The sequence below is a fragment of the Aphelocoma coerulescens genome, chromosome 7 (genome assembly GCF_041296385.1).
Source record: "Aphelocoma coerulescens isolate FSJ_1873_10779 chromosome 7, UR_Acoe_1.0, whole genome shotgun sequence".
NCBI lineage: Eukaryota > Metazoa > Chordata > Aves > Passeriformes > Corvidae > Aphelocoma > Aphelocoma coerulescens.
In genome coordinates, this window is record NC_091021.1 from 1,084,883 (window position 1) to 1,106,973 (window position 22,091).

At 44.5% G+C, this 22,091-nt stretch overlaps 1 protein-coding gene across 2 annotated transcripts in view; it reads right to left on the reverse strand.

Annotated features, from left to right (window-relative positions):
* The window catches only part of TRAF3IP1 (TRAF3 interacting protein 1), a 30,296-nt gene extending 8,780 nt beyond the window's left edge, over window positions 1-21,516 (reverse strand). Inside the window, exons 1-13 of one of the 2 annotated variants that reach the window (XM_069021661.1) lie at window positions 21,287-21,516; window positions 20,222-20,290; window positions 18,204-18,365; window positions 16,644-16,784; window positions 16,032-16,499; window positions 15,295-15,372; window positions 10,463-10,538; window positions 7,201-7,299; window positions 5,411-5,492; window positions 5,092-5,175; window positions 4,667-4,772; window positions 4,110-4,146; window positions 3,483-3,559 (exon numbers count right to left, since the gene is read on the reverse strand). In XM_069021661.1, coding sequence (XP_068877762.1) covers window positions 3,483-3,559; window positions 4,110-4,146; window positions 4,667-4,772; window positions 5,092-5,175; window positions 5,411-5,492; window positions 7,201-7,299; window positions 10,463-10,538; window positions 15,295-15,372; window positions 16,032-16,499; window positions 16,644-16,784; window positions 18,204-18,365; window positions 20,222-20,290; window positions 21,287-21,409 — 1,602 coding nt within the window. In that variant the 5' untranslated portion in view covers window positions 21,410-21,516. Of the gene's footprint in view, window positions 1-3,482; window positions 3,560-4,109; window positions 4,147-4,666; window positions 4,779-5,091; window positions 5,176-5,410; window positions 5,493-7,200; window positions 7,300-10,462; window positions 10,539-15,294; window positions 15,373-16,031; window positions 16,500-16,643; window positions 16,785-18,203; window positions 18,366-20,221; window positions 20,291-21,286 lie in introns of both variants that reach the window. The other variant, XM_069021660.1, reaches the window with a different exon arrangement.
* Window positions 21,517-22,091: the final 575 nt, after the last annotated feature.

Consider the following 22,091-nt stretch of genomic DNA (forward strand, 5'->3'; position numbering starts at 1 on the left):
TCACACTGGTAATTCAAGTTAATATTGCCCAGGTGCTGAGCTATTCAATACCACTTGTTCCTCCCAGAAGCCTCCAGGCTGCTGCTTTTCTGAAGCCCTTTTGGTAGTGCAAAGATGGGAATTCTGTTATCCCACTTGCTTCAGCTATTTAATAACCTGCCTACGTTTTTCCACACATCAAATAAATGAAGTGGAATACAAAATGGAACATCTGTTTCTTACTCTGGTTAACATTAGAGGCTTAGATTCCAAACAAATACATTTAGGGAGGTTTTTTTTTTTAGGAATTTGTTAGGCTGAACACAGCTAATCAAGGCAGCAAAAATCTTGTGTATTTCCAGAATGACCTCTTTGTTTGACCTCAAAATTGTGTATATTATTGTAAGTTTCTGCACATGCAAAACCTAGACAATGAAAGTCCCAGTTTTCTTTGCTTCTCCCTTCTTTTCCTTTAGTAAAACTCCTCAAAAAGCAAATGCATGTTTGGGCAACACAGCACAGAAAGAGCTTTGGAGGAATGTTTTTAACATAAATAAATGTTCCTCAGCCATCAGCAGCTGGAAGGTGTGAAACATCCCTGAGAGGGCACCACTGTTACATTTGGATTAAGTATTAATCCACCAACTTCACCTCGTTTCTGGCTGATTAACCCCCAATAAATCAGGCAGATCCATTGATCATTTTTTTGCTGAATACTGGAGTTGATAATGGATTAACCAAAAGTTCCAGCACTCAGGCTCCTATTTTTTCCCCTCTTCGTTTTCCCAACTGGCAGAAAGTCAAGGCTTCAAAGACTAATGAATAGAAGCAGGAAAATACTTCATTTCTTTTGGATGTATTGAATAGTTCAATAAAATGAGGGAAGATGAACATTCTAGTGACAGATAGACCATGATTTCAGCAGATGGAATTTCCCAAAGTTTTCTTTCAAGTATTCCCTGGATTTTTGAATACCTTACTCCAAAAATGCAGCAGTACCCTTCATTTTACTCTGTGATGCATGCCACAGTTTGGGATACAGCTGCATCCTGATGCAGAAGACATTTCTCCTGGAGAGTTTGATGGAAAACAAATTAAATAGACAGGGAAACATTCCCAGAGGCAAGGCCATGTTGGAAATTTGGTTTTTTTTACTTTTACTGTCTCCTGTGTCATAGCAACTCCATCCTCTAAAATCAATTCCCCAGATTCAGTCATGTCTCCAGCTCTTGTTTTCTGAACTGGCAAGTGCCTGTCACACACTCTGAGCATTTTTAATCATCTTCTCCATTCAACTCTGCTGTCAGGAAAACTACACTCCTCTCTGGATCACAAGGATTTCAGGAAAACTACGATCATAATTTCAGGGAAACCACACTCCTCTCTGGATCACAACTTCAGGATCACAATTTCAGGAGAATCACACTTCCCTCTGGATCACAGCTTCAGGATCATAATTTCAGGAGAACCACACTTCCCTCTGGATCACAACTTCAGGAAAACTACACTCCTGTCTGGATCCCAACCACTTCCACCCCATAATCTGAAAAGCAGCAGCAGCAAGGAAACCTCCTGCAGTAGCAGCCAGCTGCTTGGATAGGCGATCCCATGGAATTCCAGGAGCTTGGGCAAGTTTCCACATGATGGACTAGGAAGTCAGCAGGTTTTTTTCCAGAATTAGTTGTCTATTCTGGGCACTGCTAACACAGAGCAGGGCTTCAAAAGTGCAACAAAAGACAAACAAGCACTGAATGGATGTTTTAGGGGCTGAAAACCAGCAGTGGGACTCAATGGTTATTGTAGAGGGTCACAATTGGCCATTTAAAAATATTTAAGGGGTTAAAAAGGGACTGGTTTAGTTAGAAAAAAAAAGCCAACCAGAAAATCTAGCACAGACACCAGAGGAAGCTTCCTGAGCTTGAAATCCATGTGACTGTGTAAATCCTCCCTCTATTATCCTGTTCCATGCCCAGTGCTGGACAGGAGACACCAGCAAACAGGAGAGCCCACGGTGAGGGAGTGCTGAGAGCCAGCACTAATGAATTCCTAATGCTCTTCCCACACTGAGCCTGGCAACTGATGATCCAACAGCACCATCTAGTTATAAACCCGGGAACAGGGACAGCTGCAGGGCCTGGTCTCAGGTGCCAGCTCAGGAGTGAGCTTTGGAGCTGCTGCATCAACAGCAGAATCAGCCTGGGGCCCTTCTTTGTATCCAAACCATTCTCTAAAGGCAGATTTTCTCCAAGCAGGCAAATGTCCCCACTGGCAGAGGTGTTTCAGTGATCACAGGGATCACAGGGACCACGAGAAGCACATTTATAATAACTGGACGTCATTCAGCAAGTTGGGTAAAGCTAAAACTGCTCCTCACAGATTCTGGACACCAATCTAAAGGTGTTTTCCTCTTTTTAGAAGGATTTGGTTCTTTATTCATTGAATCATCCCAGAGGAATTTGGGCTGGAAGGGACCTCAAAGCCCATCCCGTTCCCACCCCTGCCATGGCAGGGACACCTCCCACTGTCCCAGGCTGCTCCAAGCCCCAATATCCAGCCTGGCCTTGGGCACTGCCAGGGATCCAGGGGCAGCCACAGCTGCTCTGGGCACCCTGTGCCAGGGCCTGCCCACCCTCCCAGGGAGGAATTCCTTCCAATATCCCATCTAAACCTACCTGGGCTTGTCAACCACAGCCCTTGCAATACACGGAAGGAATTCATGGATCTCAGCCAATCCCAAACCCCAGAAAAAGGAGGATACTCCCCCAAGAGTCAGATCTGCCATCCCAACTTCCTCAACGTGCTGGGAAAGACAGGAAAGCAAAAAGAGGCAGACAAGAGGTCCAGGCTTCAAGAGTCACCACTGATTTCACAGAGCTCTGTGAACAGCTGGACTCAAACACTACAGACCATTCCTGAAAAGCATACAGGTAGGAAAACCCTACAGTACTGAATTAAGATGAAAAGAAATGTGATTGGAAGATGTAAGAGTTCATGAAATGCATTCACCTCCCCAAAACATGACACACTTGTCTAATTTAGTGAGACTTTTATCCCTGCAGTGCCTCAGTGCCTCTCACCAGCACATCCAAACAGATTTAGAAACTTTCCACGGGGTCAAGGGATCAGGAAAGCCCATCCCAATGTTCTGCCTTTTGCTGCCTCTCACACCAGGAGCTTTGCAAAGCCAGAGCTCTCTGCTGTAACAGGAAGACACTTAAATATGAGGGGTCCAACCTTTTCCTTCTGGTTTGTGATCACTGCTAGATCCTTCCCACACACTTCAAAAGCGATCAAAACAACAACAACAATAACAAACCCTAAAAACCAGCAAGAACAAAACCTACCTTCCCTTTCTCAACTGTGGAAAAAAATCCCATAAGCAAGACAAGACATGACAGAGAAAAGCCTGATCATAAATGGAATAAAACAAATTTGAAGTGAAGAAAAAGGTCACAATTGCAACATTTAATCTCCCGCTTCTTTGAAGGCCATTGCCACCTCACCCTGTCTGTGGTCTGTGATGATTTCTGGGACGCCTCATAATCCTTCTTTGTTTCTAGAATCCTTTTCACCAGCCCACCTGTTGAAAAATCAGGATTTTTCTAAGCACTGATGGCCACTCAACAGTTTTAAACATTCAGACAATAAAACAAAACCCAACTGCTTTTTTTTTTAATGCAGACTTAATTAATTTTTAATGCAATTTTTTTTTTCATTTTTAGAGCAACATGAAGAGCATTTTATTTGGTATTTTAAACACTGACACCCAAGGTGTTTGTTATTTGACCTTTTTTCTCCCAAGCTTTTCTAGAACTAGTCTTTAAAGCCAACCTCAGAGCTGACAAGCTGTACCTGACACTTGAAGAAACATTAATTTCTGAGCTTTAGGCAGAATTTTAAATCCTGCTGACATTGAGGATGCATAGAAAATGTGTCCTTAACACAGTTGTAAATGCAGCTGCACAGGAAAACAAGCCTGGGTAAATAAGTTGTTTTTCCTGCAAACGTTGCAAACCCCTTCCCTCAGGAGGGATTTTACTGCTTTCTTCAGCATTTTAAGTGCTCAGCACTTGGTTTAAACCCAGTGCTCGATTCTAGATCTGTATAAATGCAGAGAAAAGCACACGTACCATGCTTCTGGTCCTCAAGCAGCTCCACTTCTGGCTCCTACGCATGCAGGAAGAGAGCTTTAGTTGCAAAAAGCTGGCATTGCTGGAATGTGGAACTATTCAAAAATACTCAGCTGGAGGATACTTCAACAAGCCATGGAATCATGGAAAGGTTTGGGTGGGAAGGGACCTCAAAGCCCATCCCATCCCACCCCTGCCATGGGCAGGGACACCTCCCACTATCCCAGGCTGCTCCAAGCCCCAATGTCCAGCCTGGCCTTGGACACTGCCAGGGATCCAGGGGCAGCCCCAGCTTCTCTGGGAAATCCATTTCAGGCCTTCCCCACCCTCCCAGGGAACAATTCCTTCCCAATATCCCATCCATCCCTGCCCTCTGTCAGAGGGAAGCCATTCCCTGTGTCCTGTCCCTCCATCCCTTGTCCCCAGTCCCTCTGCAGCTCTCCTGGAGCCCCTTTAGGCCCTGCAAGGGGCTCTGAGCTCTCCCTGGATTGTTCTCTTCTCCAGGCTGGACATTCCAAACATGGAAAAAGGTTGAGTAGGTTGCAACAGGAGCAGACCTTTGGCATCTCTGGCAGGGGCCCTGCTGCCTCCACCACGAACTGCTCGTCCTCCTCATCAGACACCTGCTGCTCCCTGATCACACGTGGGGCAGTTTTAGCGCTGCTGCTCCTGGCAGGGACACAAGGGAAAATAGGAATGAATGGAGTTACTGAGATCTCTCCAGAATTAACTCAACTAAAAGCCATCCAAAGATCACAGAATCCCAGAATCACTGAGGCTGGAAAAGCTCTCCAAGTCCAGCCTGTGAGCAATCCCCACCCCGAGCACTGAGTGCCACATCCAGGTGTTCCTTGGACACTCCAGGGATGGGGACTCCACGTGTCCCCACCACGAGGTGACCACCCCAAACTGGTGATGCCCAGAGGAGCTGGGAAGGGTGTGCTCTGAGGAACACCCACTCTGCATCTCCTACATCCCTCACCTTTCTGGGATTAGGAGCTCCATGCTCTCCTGACGTTTCACTCGGGGAGGAGCCGGCCTCGCGCTGCTGGGACGGGGAATCCGTCTGGAATAACAGTGGGAATAGGGAAAAGTGACTTTAACAAGTGACACAACACCACAAACCTTGGCTGAGCACACAGAAAATTCAGCTGGGGTTTAAAAAGTGAGGTGCCCTTATCTGTAACACCACCCTTATGGAGTCCACGGAGGAATGCAATGATCTCCTCCAACAGCCCTCTTTTTAATAACATGACATGGAAGCAGTTTATGGATTAAGAAAAGAAAGGATAAAATCACACCTTTGGGCAGGCTGAGGAGGGGGGTCAGGAGGTACTTCCCCATTTTCAGGCTTTTCAGGAGCCACGTTCTCCGCTTCTCCTTCTATTAAACAAAACAACATAAAATCGGGGCTTAGCTGGCGAGGAAAACCTCATTTTTTTATGACAGTATTCTGAATCTTAGCACTGCACTGAATAGAACAGTTAAATTTCTTTATTTTTATAAGTTTCTTACCATTGTGAATTTCCCTCCTCTGTGAAAATGACATCATCTCACTCAATTCCTTTGTTTCCCTTAACCTCTTATTTTCCCCTGCTGGGATTCTTGGTTGAGGTGGTAGCTACTCCTTGAGTCAAGTCTACTCAAAGCATCTAAACTCAGCCCAATTATGTTTAAAAATTCTATAATACATCACATAAAGGGCAAAAAAAGCATTAGAGAAGGCCTTGATTTATTTAAAAGCACTTTTTTCTGTTAGAAGTTTTTAACTATGTTTGATGCTGGTCTTTTGTCATTGTCTGGCAAATTAATTTGGAAATAACAAATACATTGAATTTTCAGAAAAGTTCTATTTATTCTGCAATCTGATCGAGTTAGGCATGAAGCACACAACAGGAATTACATCCAGAACCTGGGAACTTCTCCCAGGACCAGGAAAATTGGGATACAGAGCCTCAGTGCTCTGCAACAAAATATAAGCGAAGCAGGCAGAAATAATGCTCTGAAAGATCCAGGAAAATCAGTTTATTTCAGCTAATAAACAATGTTTTATAATCCTGGGCTCATGGAATAGCTCGGGTTGGAAGGGACCTTAAAGGTCCTGAACCTCAGAAATGAAGGGTTTACAGTGCCTTGGTGAACAAAGCAGAAAATCAAGATCAGTCAATAAAATAAAGGTTGAACTCGATGATAAAGGTCGGACTTGAGGATTCTGGAGGCCTTTTCCAACCTTCATTATTCTTCTGATTTGCAATATTTGGTTCTTACACCCCCAGGGGATCCAACCCAAATCAGTAATGAACCTGGGGGTGTTTCTCTTACACCCATCCCAATGACAACATCAATTTCTGTTCCATCCCAGATGCATTCCACAGGACAAGATAGCTCCAGGAGATGAAAGGGAATTAGCATGGAAGTTCTCCCAGCTGGGGAAGGTCACACAAATGTCTTGGCCATCCATCCATCTTTCATCTGGCTGCCACAGCCACGAGGCCCTGGGGGCCAGAGGTGGGCTGGGAACACTTCCCACGTCCATGGGATCCATCCTCCCAACCAGCTCAAGCATCTGCAGCTGCAGAGAAGAAAAGTGCAGCTTTTTGCTGCAATTCCAGCTCCTCCTCCTGCATTTTGCTTCCATGGCTCCAGGGATGTTGGAGCTGGATAAAAATCCATGTCTTGGGAGCCATATCCAGCTTGGGGGGGAGAATGGAGAAGTAAGAAGGCAGGGATGGAACTTTCCTCTGCAATCCTATAAAATGCAAACACTGAGACTCCCAAAGAGCTGCACAAAAAGGCAACAGGCAGAGATTCACCTCTCACAGAGAACAAGTCACCAAGGGATTCAGGTGCAGCATTTTCCTTGGGACACTGCTCTCGGAAAACAGAAGAACAGGAGAAAGAAAACAGAAGTAATTGTTTCATCAGGGGAGGGACATTTTTCAAAGCAGAATACGAATCAGGTGTGATTAAAACACAAGGCAGCAGCTGGATTAAGCATAAATCACCCTCCTTACATCATTTAGCTGCAAGGATTTCACCCCAAACACTCCAGTTGGACTTTCCATGGCAGTCACATTTTAACTTTCCCTACCTTTCTGTCTTTCTGCAAGGCCTGGTTCATTTTTCTCCTGCACTTCAGCAGCACCATCCTCTGAAATCCCATCTGCCACACTCCTCGTGTCAGCAGCCCCTGTAACAAACCAGTTTATAGGCAAATGAAACCCAAGAGCCAATAAAAATTCAAAATAAAAAGCCAGGCTAAATACCTGCTAGGATTTCTTTCTAGTTTAATAAACCCTCTTCAGTGTCAATAAATCCCATTCAAGGTGCACAAAGACTTTTTAAATGAGTGCTGACTGAACTCCTGAAAGCTGAAATATTCAGCATAAATCTCTAATTTATCTGCCCATGGAGAAGAGACATTCCCTCCTGTTGTACACTGATTTATTCCCAATTAATATTAGCTAAAACAGAAAGCTCTGATCATCACCACTGTGCAAAATGGATCAGCATAGCTCCAGGAAGTTTTCCTGCCCTCTGCATTATTCACCTGTGGCAGCTCCACAGTGCCAGAACAAAAAGAGGGGTAATGCCTCAAAATATTCCTGGCTCTGGTAAACTAAAAATTGAGTGCTGCTTCAGGAAAAGAGGAGTATTTCAGTATAGAAATATTTAAATATTATAAAAACTATATAAACTATATATATATATATAAAAATATATAAAAACTATAAAAATTGTAAGTTATAATTATTAAATTTATGAATAATTACAATATTTATAATAATAAATATATAAATATTGTAACGATCTAATGGTATATTATTATCATATAACAAGATAATGATATATTATAATAATACCATAATAAATATATTAATATATAAAAATAAAATTTGAAAATACAAAAAGCTATAAATACATTTTAGAAATATCCACCCTAAAGCCAGAGCACAGGGGAATTCATCCACTGTATTCAATTTATCAGGAAAACTGGATCCTGGTTTTGAAGGGACAACCCCATAAATTAAATACTATTATATTATTATTATATAATAATATATAATAAGAATTATATAATAATAAATATATTAATATATAAAAATAACATTTGAAAATACAAAAAGGTATAAATACATTAATATTTTAGAAATATCCACCCTAAAGCCAGAGCACAGGGAAATTCATCCATTGTATTCAACTTATCAGGAAAACTGGATCCTGGTTTTGAAGGGACAACCCCATAAATTAAATACTATTATATGATTATTATATAATAATAATATATTATAATAATATAATAATATAATAATATAATAATATTATAATATTATAATAAATATATTGATGTATTAATATATAAAATAAAAATTTTAAATATAAAAATCTATAAGTACATTAATATTTTAGAAATATCCACCCTAAAGCCAAAGCATGGGGGAATTCATCCATTGTATTCCAATTATCAGGAAAACTGGATCCTGGTTTTGAAGGGACAACCCCATAAATTAAATACTATTATATTATTATAATATAATAATATAATAATGAATAATAAATATATTAATATATAAATACATAAAATAACATTTTAAAGTACAAAAATCTATAAATACATTAATATTTTAGAAATATCCACCCTAAAGCCAGAGCACAGGGGAATTCATCCATTGTATTCCATTTATCAGGAAAATTGGATCCTGGTTTTGAAGGGACAACCCCATAAATTAAATACTATTATATCATTATTATATAATAATAATATATTATTATAATATTATAGTGTTATAATATTATAATATTATAATGAATATATTGATGTATTAATATATAAAATTAAAATTTTAAATATAAAAATCTATAAGTACATTAATATTTTAGAAATATCCACCCTAAAGCCAAAGCATGGGGGAATTGATCCCTTGTATTCCATTTATCAGGAAAACTGGATCCTGGTTTTGAAGGGACAACCCCCTAAATGGGGTGTGTCTGGACAGTGCAGTTTAGTGCCATATAAAACAAATACTGAGATCTTGGGCAATAAAAGAAGTTCTAGGATCAGCTAAGGATCACTAAGCAGTAAAATAAGGCTGCATTTAATGGAATCCAGACAGGGTTTTTCAGCTGCCAAACGATTCCAACTTCACAGCACAGGAGATGTGACGTAAAAATTTCAATTTTCTAGCACTGACTTGAATGAAGCTCCTAAATGAATACACATTCAGATCCCAAGTGCCAGGCTTTTTCCAAGGTATTTAAGGTGCCCAAACAGGGGCTACTCATTATCCTGGAAGCAGGACTGATGTAACTCCAGTATTTTGCCTCAGACACATGGAAACCTAAACCAGGAATCCAAAGAAACCGTGGGTGCTTGGGAAGACACTCAGCACCACATGATCCCTTCACAGAAATTAGTAATAGTGAGATTGGCAAATTAAGTGTATGAAGATCTTCATTAGTCTAAACAGCACCAATTTGTAACCAGAACTGGCTGTTGTTAACAGATACCAATTCACAGGTGTCCCTGAATCTTCTGAACAGAGACATTAAAGTGGTTTATGTACAGTGACTTCTTCTTTAGAATTAAAATACCAGGGGTATGAAGCACTGAAAGGAAATTAGGATCAATCACTGAACTCAGAGGAGGGGGGAAAGGCACTGAAATACAGCCAGAAATTGCAGTTCCACTGCTGCTGTCTGAGCTCTGGGTACCAGCCACTTTTATTGCTTATCCAGGAATTTCTCCAGCCTCTTCCTCTTGGTTTCCTACACAAAGGGATGGCAGTGCTCAGCTAAGATTCCTTTCTTCCTGATGTCTGGGATATATTTGGGGTAGTCTGAAGATAATCTACTTTCCAGTCAGTGTGTAAGTACAATATTTAATAGGTTTAACTACAAAAGTTGGTGACATGATTGCAAGGAAGCACCCTTCTCCACAAATAATTTCTTTATTTGGAAAGCCTGGCCCAACTGTCTGTTGAACCCAATTAAAACCATTTCAAGGCTCAAACCTTCACTTTGCTCTGCTGTCAACATTTACCAAATGTTAAATGTCAGAACTAGTTGCAGACAAGTCCAAAAGCTCATTTAGAGAGTAATTACACAGAAATTACCAAAATCAGGCTGAATTTATATCTGCAGCGTGCATGGGGAACGAGAGCAAACTGAACTGACTCTCACTTCCTATATCCCAAATCCAGGCAGGAAAATTTCCTTGGATTCACAAATGCAGGCTGGGAGTACAACCCAAACCCTGACAATAATAAACAGGGATATTTCAGTATTTCTGCTATTCCTACTCAATAAGCTTGCAGCATATTTGATAGAAATAATAATATCCTCCCTGTGGTTACCTTCTCCTCCGGGCTTGGAGCGATGACTTGATCCTTTTGCTGAAGGCTGCCTTGATATCCTTGCAGGACTTTCATTCTGGAAAAAAAACAAATAAACAAAAGCCCAGAAATTTATATAACAGTAGATTTAAAAATTATGTCATTGTATCTAAAATTTCCTTCCTTGTGTGGCTTTCCTAAGTATTCTACAGGACAAATATTGACCTAAGAATTGATCCACACGTTTATGTTGGGTTTACTTCCCTCCAAGTCCGTGGGGAGGTTTTTCCTGGATCTATGCCAGCTATTTTCTTTCTTATTTGATGGAAAAACAACTTCCAAATGGGAACTAAGAGTATCCAACCTTGTGGAAGTCATAGAGCACCTGTGCTGGGCTTGGAATATGATGAGTAAGATTCCTACAATCACCTCTGAGCTTCAGCTGCATCAGACACACAGAGCTCCTCTTCAACCTGCCACAAAATCTTTCTAGATTCCATTCCAAAACAGAAGCAAGGATTTCCAAGTTGTGCTACCAGGTTTGCACAGTCCATTACTCAAATGGCAACTTCCCTGGATAAAAACCCTGGATAATAAGCCTCCTATCCAGCATCCTGAAATATGTTTAGCACCTCCTGGGATTTCCTTATTTCCTTCCTTATGTGCTGGGGTTTTTTTTGCAGTTTTCATCCCAGATTCTTTGTCAGCCCTGTTGGTTGGAAAAGACCTCCAAGATCACCAAATCCAGCCTCCAATGTCCACCTTGATAACCAGAGAATCACAAATTCTGCCATTTTTATGCCATCAAAGAATGGTCTGAGGAGAAGGGACCTTAAAGCTCATCCCCTTCCACCCCCTGCTCTGGGCAGGGACACCTTCCAGCAGAAGGAAGAGTTCCTCCTCTTCAGGAAACTCTGGCACATTCTAAGGAAAACCAGATAGAATTCCAATCTTGAAGTGGTTCAGCTTAATTTTAATTGTTCATAATTACCTGCACAAGCCCAACACTATGGAAGGAGGGAAAGGAAAGCTCCTACACCAGCAGGAGCACATCTGGCACGCTTCAGCCCCAGCAGCTCTTTGGGTGAGGTCATTATTAGCACAGGTGGGGAGGGAGCTGGGAATAGGTGCTGAGGCTGCTGCAAGAGGGGATTTGGTCATTTATTTATGTGAGGTAGTGGCTACAAACAGTTTTTGTGGAGCCACATGTGCAGCCTGGCAGCAGGTGCAGGGTGAAAGCTGACGTTTACTCACTATGGCATCACACACAACCAGAAATCCCACAATATTTATGACTGGGGGCTTTCCAAAGGGAGATAAAAGAGGTTATTCCCCTTCAAGACTTTGAAAAGCAGCCACTGGAGCCATTAAAGGGAAATCTTGCACTTCATCTCACACCATCGTGGAAAAAACACATTACAGTGGAGCCCTTGATGGATGCATGCACGCTTCCCAGACCTGAGTAATTATGTTTCCACGTGGAGAGGATCCAGAGCCTTCTGCAAACCATCCAGGCTGCAGCTTTGCCCTCATTATTAACCTTCAAACAGGCTGAATTTCACTTCAAGACACAAGAAATCAATGTTCACTGCCGTTTTAGGGCTCATTATAAAATCAGCCACTGTGATTTTCCCCTCTGATTCATCAGCTCTACTGATGGCTCTCTAATAACAAGTAAGAATTAAGCCTGTGAAAGCAATTTTAATTCCATCAACTCTCCTCAGTGTTTTTCTTCTATCTAAATCCACAGTGCCAGGAGGTATCTTTCCATCTCTACAATATAAAGTGTGCAGGTATACTTTTATGTCAATAAAACCACATACAAGGAAAGATCTCCACTTGCTAAGGCAAATTTAAGGCTGTGCTGGTAAGACTTATTAGGAAAATATCAATCAATTATCTTTGCCTCACCTAAAGTCTCACAAGATGATGTTCAATTGGTGTTAGATTCTGCAAACTAAAACTTCTCAAACACAAAGAGATGAGGAAAATCTCTGTTTTTAAAGCCTAAGTTTAAATGATGGATTTCTGGTGTAGTGACACCAGAGAGAGGGGGACATTCCCAGCTCCAGAACAGAAATACTTGAGCCATGTCCTGCAGATTTCCATGGAATGATTCTCTCTGCTGTCCTTTTTCCATTCCACAGCTTCATTATATAACCTAAATAAGCTCCAAGGGGAACAGGAGTTCATTAGGCAGGGCTTAGAGGCTGCTCCAAGTGACCAGTTCCAGAGTTTGCAGGGCAAAAATCAAACCCATTCTGCAAGAGGCCAGAAGTGACAGGATATTACAGAAAGCCTTAGCCAAGAGTTCCAGCTGCCACGGGAAACGTGGAAGAGACTTTTCCAAGGTGTTTGGCCTCGGGGGGGAAGTGATTTACCTGTTCTGAAGCCACTTGCAGCACCAGATGCTCTGTGACCTCCCCCACCTCTTGTCAAGTCTAAATAATAACAATCTTCATTATGGAGAAGGTCCAAGAGGCCACTTCAAATCTGATTTTTCCCTGAGATGGACTGAGAGCGAACAGAACACGACTCAACCCTAATCCCAAAGCGTGGGATGCAGGAGCCAGCCTTGAGGCAGCTTCTGATTGCCATGTGGTAGCCAAATGTCTCTTAATTCCTACTTATCCCTGCTTTCTTCTAGCTCCAGAAAATTATGGATACCCATGTGATGACTACTGCACACCGGGTAACACACAGAGTTGCTTTAGCAAGAGAAAAATACATTTCAGCTACCAAAAAAAAGTCAGCCTTAAGTAGATTCGAAAGCTGGCCTCTGATAATTAGCAGCAAGAAAAACTGAGATTTGCATGAATAGAGAAAATCTCATTAAGGCTCCTAAGAGCATTGAGGCAAAGCCAGGGAATAAACTTTAAGTGACAGCTTTGCTGTACATGTAGAATATATTTTTTTTTTAAGTCTAAATTGATCTGTTTTCTAAAGCAAATGCAGAGAAAAGATAAAGAGGTGAATCCTGAGGGGAAAAAACAGTGGCTGACTTGTTGGGTACTGCTTCAAACTGTTTCACTTCTATAATAGTGAATATATATAGATATATATATATTCTATAGCTAGCTATAGAAAAAATACATATAAAAAGCAAAAGTGAGATGCTGAAGATTTCTTAGTTCTGCAGCAGAGACCACAAAATGTCATTCAATATCCTTCACGTGCACAGAAAAGTTGCCTGCCTTCTTTTTAAAGCATTTGTTTCCCTGCCACGTAACTTGAGCCTAAATCAGGGTAAATCCCTGCAAATCAAGGCTGGGAAACTCCTGTGAGGACCAGGAGATCAACCCTAGTCCAGGAGATGCAATTTCCAATGATTTCCTGCTGGAATTTCCTCCAAATCAGGGTAAATCCCTGCAAATCAAGGCTGGGAAAGTCCTGTGAGGACCAGGAGATCAGCCCTAGTCCAGGAGATGCAATTTCCAATGATTTCCCTGCTGGAAATTTCCTCCAAATCAGGGTAAATCCCTGCAAATCAAGGCTGGGAAACCCCTGTGAGGACCAGGAGATCAACCCTAGTCCAGGAGATGCAATTTCCAATGATTTCCTGCTGGAATTTCCTCCAAATCAGGGTAAATCCCTGGAAATCAAGACTGGGAAACTCCTGTGAGGACCAGGAGATCAACCCTAGTCCAGGAGATGCAATTTCCAATGATTTCCCTGCTGGAATTTCCTCTAAATCACTTTGTGCAGCTATCTCAGCTCCCAAAATTCCCTGGGCACGTTTTCATCTCATCTCTCTCTTCCACAGGTTTAAAATGATGACCCTTGCCACGCTCTGCTCTGAAGTTTGTGTTTTCATCACCTCAAAAACGAGCAGCCTCTGCTGTTACACAAGCAGGCAGAGGCAAGAATGCCATTTGGACTCCAGGTAACAATTCCAAAGCCTTGGAATGCCTCCCAAAAGCACTTAGGACGGGAAATGAAACTTTACTGCCCCTCTGCATTGTCGTGGTGCCCAAGAGCACGACCAGAGTTTGGGATGAGGCTCAGAATTTCCATTAGAGACCCAATTTGCAGGAAGTTTGACTTGGCCATGAATATTTGCTGGAGGCTAAAAAAAAAAAAGCCCTCTTTTATAAGCTCTCCCTCCCAGTGCCAGTAACTTAAAGAGTTGGGTTGGATTTGAGCCAAGGAAGAGCTATAAATTTGTCATCTCCCAGGGAAGACAACGATGATGTCAGTGGGCCCAGAGACTCCTGCTAGACTTGGGATCCTGCCTGGTTTTCCCTCAGCCTGTGCTGCTTTAGGTTCATTTACTGAAGTCTCCCTCTTTAAACATTTGGCCATATGGCTCCATAATTCCCCCAAATTGCCTCAGGCCATGAGGAAGCAGCAGATGGAGGCACAGTGGTATCACAAGCAGCAGCTTCTGTGCAGAGCTGCTCTTCCAGCTGCAAAACGTGGACCCTGAAACATCGGTGGACTCATTTTCCTTCCAAAACAGTAACTTCTGCTAAAATGCAAAAATAAATACAAAACCCTATCGGCTTCCCAGGAAAGATTCTGAGGAGCAGAGAAAACCCATGGCAGGGGGTTGGAAGAGATGAGCTCTAAAGTTCCTCCCAACCCAAACTAGTCTGTGATCCTAAGAAGTGTCCAAAATATCAATAGACAGAAATAAAATCTAGAAAATGAAATAACTGGAGTAGATTTTTTTCTTTTGGTTCAAACTCAGAGAAATTTTTAATAAATTAAAAAAAAAAAACAGGGAAGCATTTATTTCATTTTCCAGCCCTAAAACTTGCCATCTACCTACCTTTCAACCCCATGTTGTTTTCAAGCAGATTCCCAAGTGAAAGTGCAATACTTTGAATATTCCTACCTTCTCCACCACTCACCTCAGTGTCTGGCTGGCACTTGCTGTCTTTGGTTGGCCTCTGTGGTTTTCTAAGCATGGATTCTTCAGAATCTGTGGGCTGGAAAGAAATGAAACTGGTTTAGATCCAAGCTCCCTCCTAAGAGAAGCATTTTGGTGCCCATCAATCCTGAATTTCTACCAAGAGAACAGAAAGGTAAATTAGGAAATATTTAGAGGCAGGGAAGATAAAAGAACAACAAAATGAAAGGCAATGGAGAGGTGGCTCTCGAGGCAGTTTAGGACTTCGAATCCTTGAATCCCAGACTGGTTTGGGTTGGAAGGAACCTTAAACACCATCCAGTTCCAACTCTGAAAGGCCCTCCAGCACCTGAAGGGAGCCAACAAGGAAGACAGAGAGGGACTTGGATAAGGGATGGAGGGACAGGACACAGGGAATGGCTTCCCAGTGCCAGAGGGCAGGGCTGGATGGGATATTGGGAAGGAATTGTTCCCTGGGAGGGTGGGCAGGCCCTGGCACAGGGTGCCCAGAGCAGCTGTGGCTGCCCCTGGATCCCTGGCAGTGCCCAAGGCCAGGCTGGACACTGGGGCTTGGAGCAGCCTGGGACAGTGGGAGGTGTCCCTGCCCATGGCAGGGGTTTGGAACAAGGCCCCTTCCTGCTAAATGAGCAGGAATACAAACATGGAAGGCCACTGGAACAAGCACAGTCCCAGCCATGGTGTGGGGAAAGTTCTTCCCCAAAAAACCCTTTAAATTACCTTTTTCTCTGCTTTCTCCTTTCCATGGTCCCTTAAAAGCTCCCCATCTTTTTTTTCTCTGTCCCTTTGTCTGTCCCGATCTCTTCCCCTCTCTCTGTCTTTCTCTCCTTCTCTGTCCCTGCCCTTATCTTTGTCTCTTCCTTTCAGTCTGTCCTTTTCTCTTCCTCCTTCATGTCTTTTCTCTCTTTCCTGTCCTTTGTCATGCCCAAGATCATCTCCTCGCTCTGTGTCTCCTTTTCCTTTGGTTTTTTCTGCTTCTCTTCCTTGCTTGGTCGCTCTGCTTTTGCTTCTTTCCCTCTCTTGTTTTTCTCCTTCCTTTGAGGTGTCTCTTTCATGTTCTTTGTGCCTCTCTTCATCATTCTTCTGTTTATCCCTTTCCTTTTCTCTTTCTCTGCTCTCTTTCGAATCTCCTTTGGGTTTTCTGTCTCTGCTTGGGCTTCTGTCTTTAATTTCAGTGTCTCTCCTGCTCTAAAAAGAAAGCAAACACTAAAAGTTAATTCCAACACATGGCAACTCAATCACATAGGGACTTTACGAACACAAAAATTCTAAAAAACCCCCAAGCAAATAAACCATGGTACCCCTGTACCCCCCAAAAAATGCAAATTCTACCTCTTTATCCCTATGACTTTTTTGTTCTTCTGCTTTGGGCTCTCTGCTTTCTTTATCTCGAAGTTTGGAGGGTGGAGGCTTCCCTTTAGCATCAGCTTTTTCCCCTGCCAAGACCCTTTTTACAGCAGCATCACTGGACAGCTGCAAGGAACAGAAAAACACCACTGAGAGGAGTAAACTATTTCATTAAATAATTAATGTAGTAATTATTATTTTAAGAATGTAACAATTCAGTGTAAGAACATAATAATTCCATGTAAGAGTACAATAATTCTGTGTAAGAACAGCCCCTGCAGTTGTTTTCAACCAGTTAGCAGATTTCTCCATTATTCTATTTCCATAGTCAAAAAAAGCACAGTGGAAAAATGACTTTCATTCCACAATTAAGAGATTTGACCGAAAGGAGATAAAGGTGAGCAACTGGTTGCAAAATTAATGTGTCTGTACCCCAAAATTTTAAAGGTTCTGAAGCTTCATTTTGTGCTTCAAACGTAATAAATGTTATTAAATGACGAACAAATAAAGTGAACAACAGTGAACATTGAAAGCCTTAATATTCAGAATGCATTTGTGTGGGGAGCTGGCTCAAACTCTGCTGAAGATCATGGACTCTCTGTCTGCTGTTATTGTTATCAAGGAGTGACCAAATGTTTCCAATGTGCAATTAATAACAGCAGAGCAGTAATTAAGGCACAGAATCATTTGGGTTGGACAAAACCTCCCAGGCCATCGAGTCCGAGCTGTGCCTGATCCCCACCTTGTCACCAGCCCAGAGCACTGAGTGCCACCTCCAGGTGTTCCTGGGACACCTCCAGGGATGGGGACTCCACTCCAAGGCCTGACCACCCTCTCCATGGAGGAATTCCTGCTGATGTCCACCCTGCCCCTCCCCTGGCCCAGCCTGAGGCCGTTCCCTCTCCTCCTGTCCCTGTTCCCTGGGAGCAGAGCCCGATTTCCCCCCCGGCTGCCCCCTCCTGTCAGGGACTTGTGCAGAGCCACAAGGTCCCCCCTGAGCCTCCTTTGCTCCAGGCTGAGCCCCTTTCCCAGCTCCCTCAGCCGCTCCTGGGGCTCCAGCCCCTCCCCAGCTCCGTTCCCTGCCCTGGCCACGCTCCAGCCCCTCAGGGTCCCTCTGGCCGGGAGGGCCCCGAGCTGGACACGGCCCCGAGGGGCCTCAGCAGGGCCGGCGCAGGGGACGGGCCCTGCCCTGGGGCTGTGGCCACACCGTGGCTGGCACAGCCCAGGGGCCATCGGCCTTCTTGGCCATCTGGGCTGGTGTTCAGCCCTGTCCCCAGCACTCCCAGGGCCTTTTCCAGCTGCTCTTGCCCCAGCCTGGAGCGTTCCACGGGGCTGTTGTGAGCCAAGGACAGGAGCGGGCCCTTGGCCTCGCTGAGCCTCAGCCCACGGATCCCGGCTGCGCAGATCCCTGCAGCAGATCCACAGCCCAGCAGCCTGGGGTCTGCAGCTTCCCCAGGGTGCCCTCGATCCCCTCACCCACATCATCACAAATAAGCTCTGGAAATAATTCCCTGTGTGCATAAAATCTATATAGTTCTGTCCTACCTTGTTTAAGCAACACTTCCCAATTGCCTGAAGGAATTCATTGGTTTTTTCGGGCTCGTGCCCAGCCACAACTCGTGCTGGTTTCACTGACAGTGGCTCTCCTGTCACCATCACCACAGCATCGATGGCCTTCTGAAGGAAGTTGATTTTGGAATCCTTATCCTGGTAAAAAAAAAAAAAAAAAACAAACAAAAACAATTAAGAGACTTTACCAGACAATTACCAGACTTCTTTCAGTTTTATAAAGTAAAACCAAGTGAAATCTTACTGGAGGGTTTCTGGCCCAGAGAATGAAATCCTGGTGTGAAGTAGATCACTCAGTGGGAAAAAAACAGGAGTTTATTAATAAAATGTTATAAAATTCAAGGAGTATTAGCCAGCCCAGCACTATTTACCAGCCTGTTAAAAAGGAAAGCCATGTAAGGAAAATTTTGTGTGGCAATGGAGCTTAACAGAGCTGTTCCAGTGGCATCCCAAAATCCAGGGCTACTCTCCCAAAAACAGCTGGGTTCTGCTGCAAGCTCATGCACAGACAAGTGGGAAGAGCCTCCAGAGTCAGGGCACTTCCCATCTTTGCCCCTTCCAAATGGATTAAAACAAACAACTGCCATGAAGCTGGGATTTTTACTGAGTAGATTTAAAAGAAAAAAAAGGCATTTCCCTAATTTCAAGTAGTAGAAGATGTGATGGATATAAATACAAATGAATATAGAACTTCTCGTGTGTGTATACACATATATATATAAAGCTGATATGAAAACTTTTAAGATCAAGCCTGAGATCTAATTTTCCATTTATACGGGAACAAAGTTTAATTAGACTTAACAAGATGAACTCCTCTGATAAACACCCAGACAGTGATGTCCAAAGCAGCTGGTACAGGAGGTGAATTTCTTTCACAGGAAGTCCCCACTGTTAAGGAATCCTCATGATTTCAATCCTCCTTACTGCTCTCTCCTATTGATTACTCAGATAAAAATTATTCTCCTGATCTTCTACAACTCCAAGAGAAATCACAGTAAGCAAGCAGCTGACTCTTCCTCCTGACCAGTGTTTTGGGAAGAGGAACTCAGGGTTGAGACATTTTTCTCCCACACTCCAGGATTCTGATCTTCTCTGCCTGAGCTCTCTGGAAAACCCCTTGGACTCATAAGCTGTGAAAGGAATTTGTGAGAGAAATTCTCAGAGACACAGCAGCACGCAGATGCAACAAAAACCTGCCCAAGAGCTGCTGGGAAATCTGCTTCTTGGGTCAACAAGGACAGTATCACCAAAAAGCAACAATTCAGATACAAATAACTTCGTTTTAGTTATCCTGACAGTGGTAGGAGCAGTCACAGAAGTAAACACACACATTAATCAGTGACTAAAACATGCAGGGCTCACTCTTCAGTTGCTACATTAAACAAACACCAAGGGATCAGCTGCCTGAGTGGCAACACACAAACACTGCCTTGTTTGCCAGGAATCAGCAACCAAAGCTCCCAAATCAGGCTGGGAGTTGGAGAACCCGGCATCAGCCCAGCCAAAAATCAAGGGAAAGCAGCAAACAGAGAGTAAAGTCACCCTTGGACTTGAGAAAAGGAGTTTTCAGTAATAATAATAATCTCCTCTTTCAGTAATTAGCCAGTTTTACACTGCAATAAAGCTACTGGGGAATGCACATCCTAACAGGTGAGTCCTGAGATATTAACAAGGATATTTAATGTATATATTTATATACCACATATATATGTGTGTGTGTGTATTTCTACAAACATAAACATATAAAGTAATAAATTTAGGGCCATGGATTCTCTTGAGAGACCATAAGACACTTTAAAACCTATCTGTGCACAAGTCTATAGGTGTTCACCCCGTGGAACACATAATATCACCTACAGGCAGCAACTTTTACAGCCTCTTCACAAAAAGAGCAACAGGTCCTTGATGCTGAACACAGGAAAGACCAGAAGAACCTTGTGGCAAAGTTGCAAAGAACACTCAGAGCTCGATAAATAAAGAAGTCTCGTGCCCACCTTGACGTTATCTGACTTCAACTCGAAATCTGTGTAAAGTCCTTTCAGAAAACCTGTCACTCTGATCACCTAAAAAACAGAAGGAATGGGATAAATTAAGAACATGCAAAGCCTCGGCTCAATAAATCTCGTGTGGCAGCAGGAAATCTGTTGGCCTTCTTGATGGCACCTTGTTTAGAATTATTTCTACAGCAAGTTCAGAGGTCTGAATGAGCTCTGGAATGAGATTCAATCTTTGCTTATAGCTCAGGCCTCCTTCCTGTTTAATTCCATATTTAACCTTGATGCCCACATCAGCTGGGGAGGGTCTGGAGCCCCAGGAGCGGCTGAGGGAGCTGGGAAAGGGGCTCAGCCTGGAGCAAAGGAGGCTCAGGGGGGACCTTGTGGCTCTGCACAAGTCCCTGACAGGAGGGGGCAGCCGGGGGGGAAATCGGGCTCTGCTCCCAGGGAACAGGGACAGGAGGAGAGGGAACGGCCTCAGGCTGGGCCAGGGGAGGGGCAGGGTGGACATCAGCGGGAATTCCTCCATGGAGAGGGTGGTCAGGCCTTGGAGTGGAGTTCCCATCCCTGGAGGTGTCCCAGGAACACCTGGAGGTGGCACTCAGTGCTCTGGGCTGGTAACAAGGCGGGGATCAGGCACAGCTTGGACTCACAGGTTGGAGGGCTTTTCCAGCCTCAGTGATTCTGGGATTCTGTGATGTTTCACCATCCCAGGCTGCTCCAAGCCCCAATGTCCAGCCTGGCCTTGGACACTGCCAGGGGCAGCCACAGCTGCTCTGGGCACCCTGTGCCAGGGCCTGCCCACCCTCCCAGGGAACAATTCCTTCCCAAAACCCCACCTAACCCCGCCTCTGCCAGCGTGAACCCCTTTTCCTACCCCTACACGTGCCTTTCCCACCCCCAAGCCCCCTAAACTCACTCAGCGCCCCAAAACCCCCGTGCTTTACCCAGCGCTCCGGGCATCCCCCGCAGCAGCCACCTGCGAGTGCCACCCAGCCCGGGGAGGTGCCGGGGGAGCGCCGAGGGTCCCGCGGGTGTCCCCCCCTCGCACACCCACGCACCCACCTCGGAGATGAGGTCGTGCAGGTAGCGGAAGGGCGGCTTGTTCAGCAGCGCGTCGGTGAGCGGCGGCTTGCGGATCACCTGCCCCAGGGTCTCCCGCGTCCGCCGCGACACCGCCTCGTTCATGACCGGGCCGGGCGGGGGCTCGAACCGGGATCGCGGCGGGGCCGGGCCGGGCGCGGGCTCGAACCGGGATCGCGGCGGGACCCGCCCGGCCCCGGCCCGGCGCTCCCGGCGTGCCCCGCGCGGCGCGTGCGCGCGGCCCGTTGCTAAGGGTCACCGCGGCCGTAGCAACCGGCCCGCCCCGCTCCGCCGTGAGGGGATTAAAAACACAAACCCTGGAAACTGCCCCAAAACAGCTCCTCCCGCCGCTCGCAGCGAACAAAATGTGCTAGGGAGAAATGCTGTGTCGCGGCGTGGGGAAGCGTGTCGGGAAAAGTTGTTCTTTTTTTCTTTTGCTTTATCACGAAACTGTGACTCCGTGGGACCCAACACAAGAAAAACGGGGACCTCTTGGAGCAAATCCAGAGGACAGCAGGGAGATGCTCCAAGGGTGGAGCCAGGCTGGGAGAGCTGGGGGTGCTCACCTGGAGGAGAGAAGGCTCCAGGGAGAGCTCAGAGCCCCTTGCAGGGCCTAAAGGGGCTCCAGGAGAGCTGCAGAGGGACTGGGGACAAGGCATGGAGGGACAGGACACAGGGAATGGCTTTAAGCTGAAAGAGGGTAGGTTTAGATGGGATATTGGGAAGGAATTGTTCCCTGGGAGGGTGGGCAGGCCCTGGCACAGGGTGCCCAGAGCAGCTGTGGCTG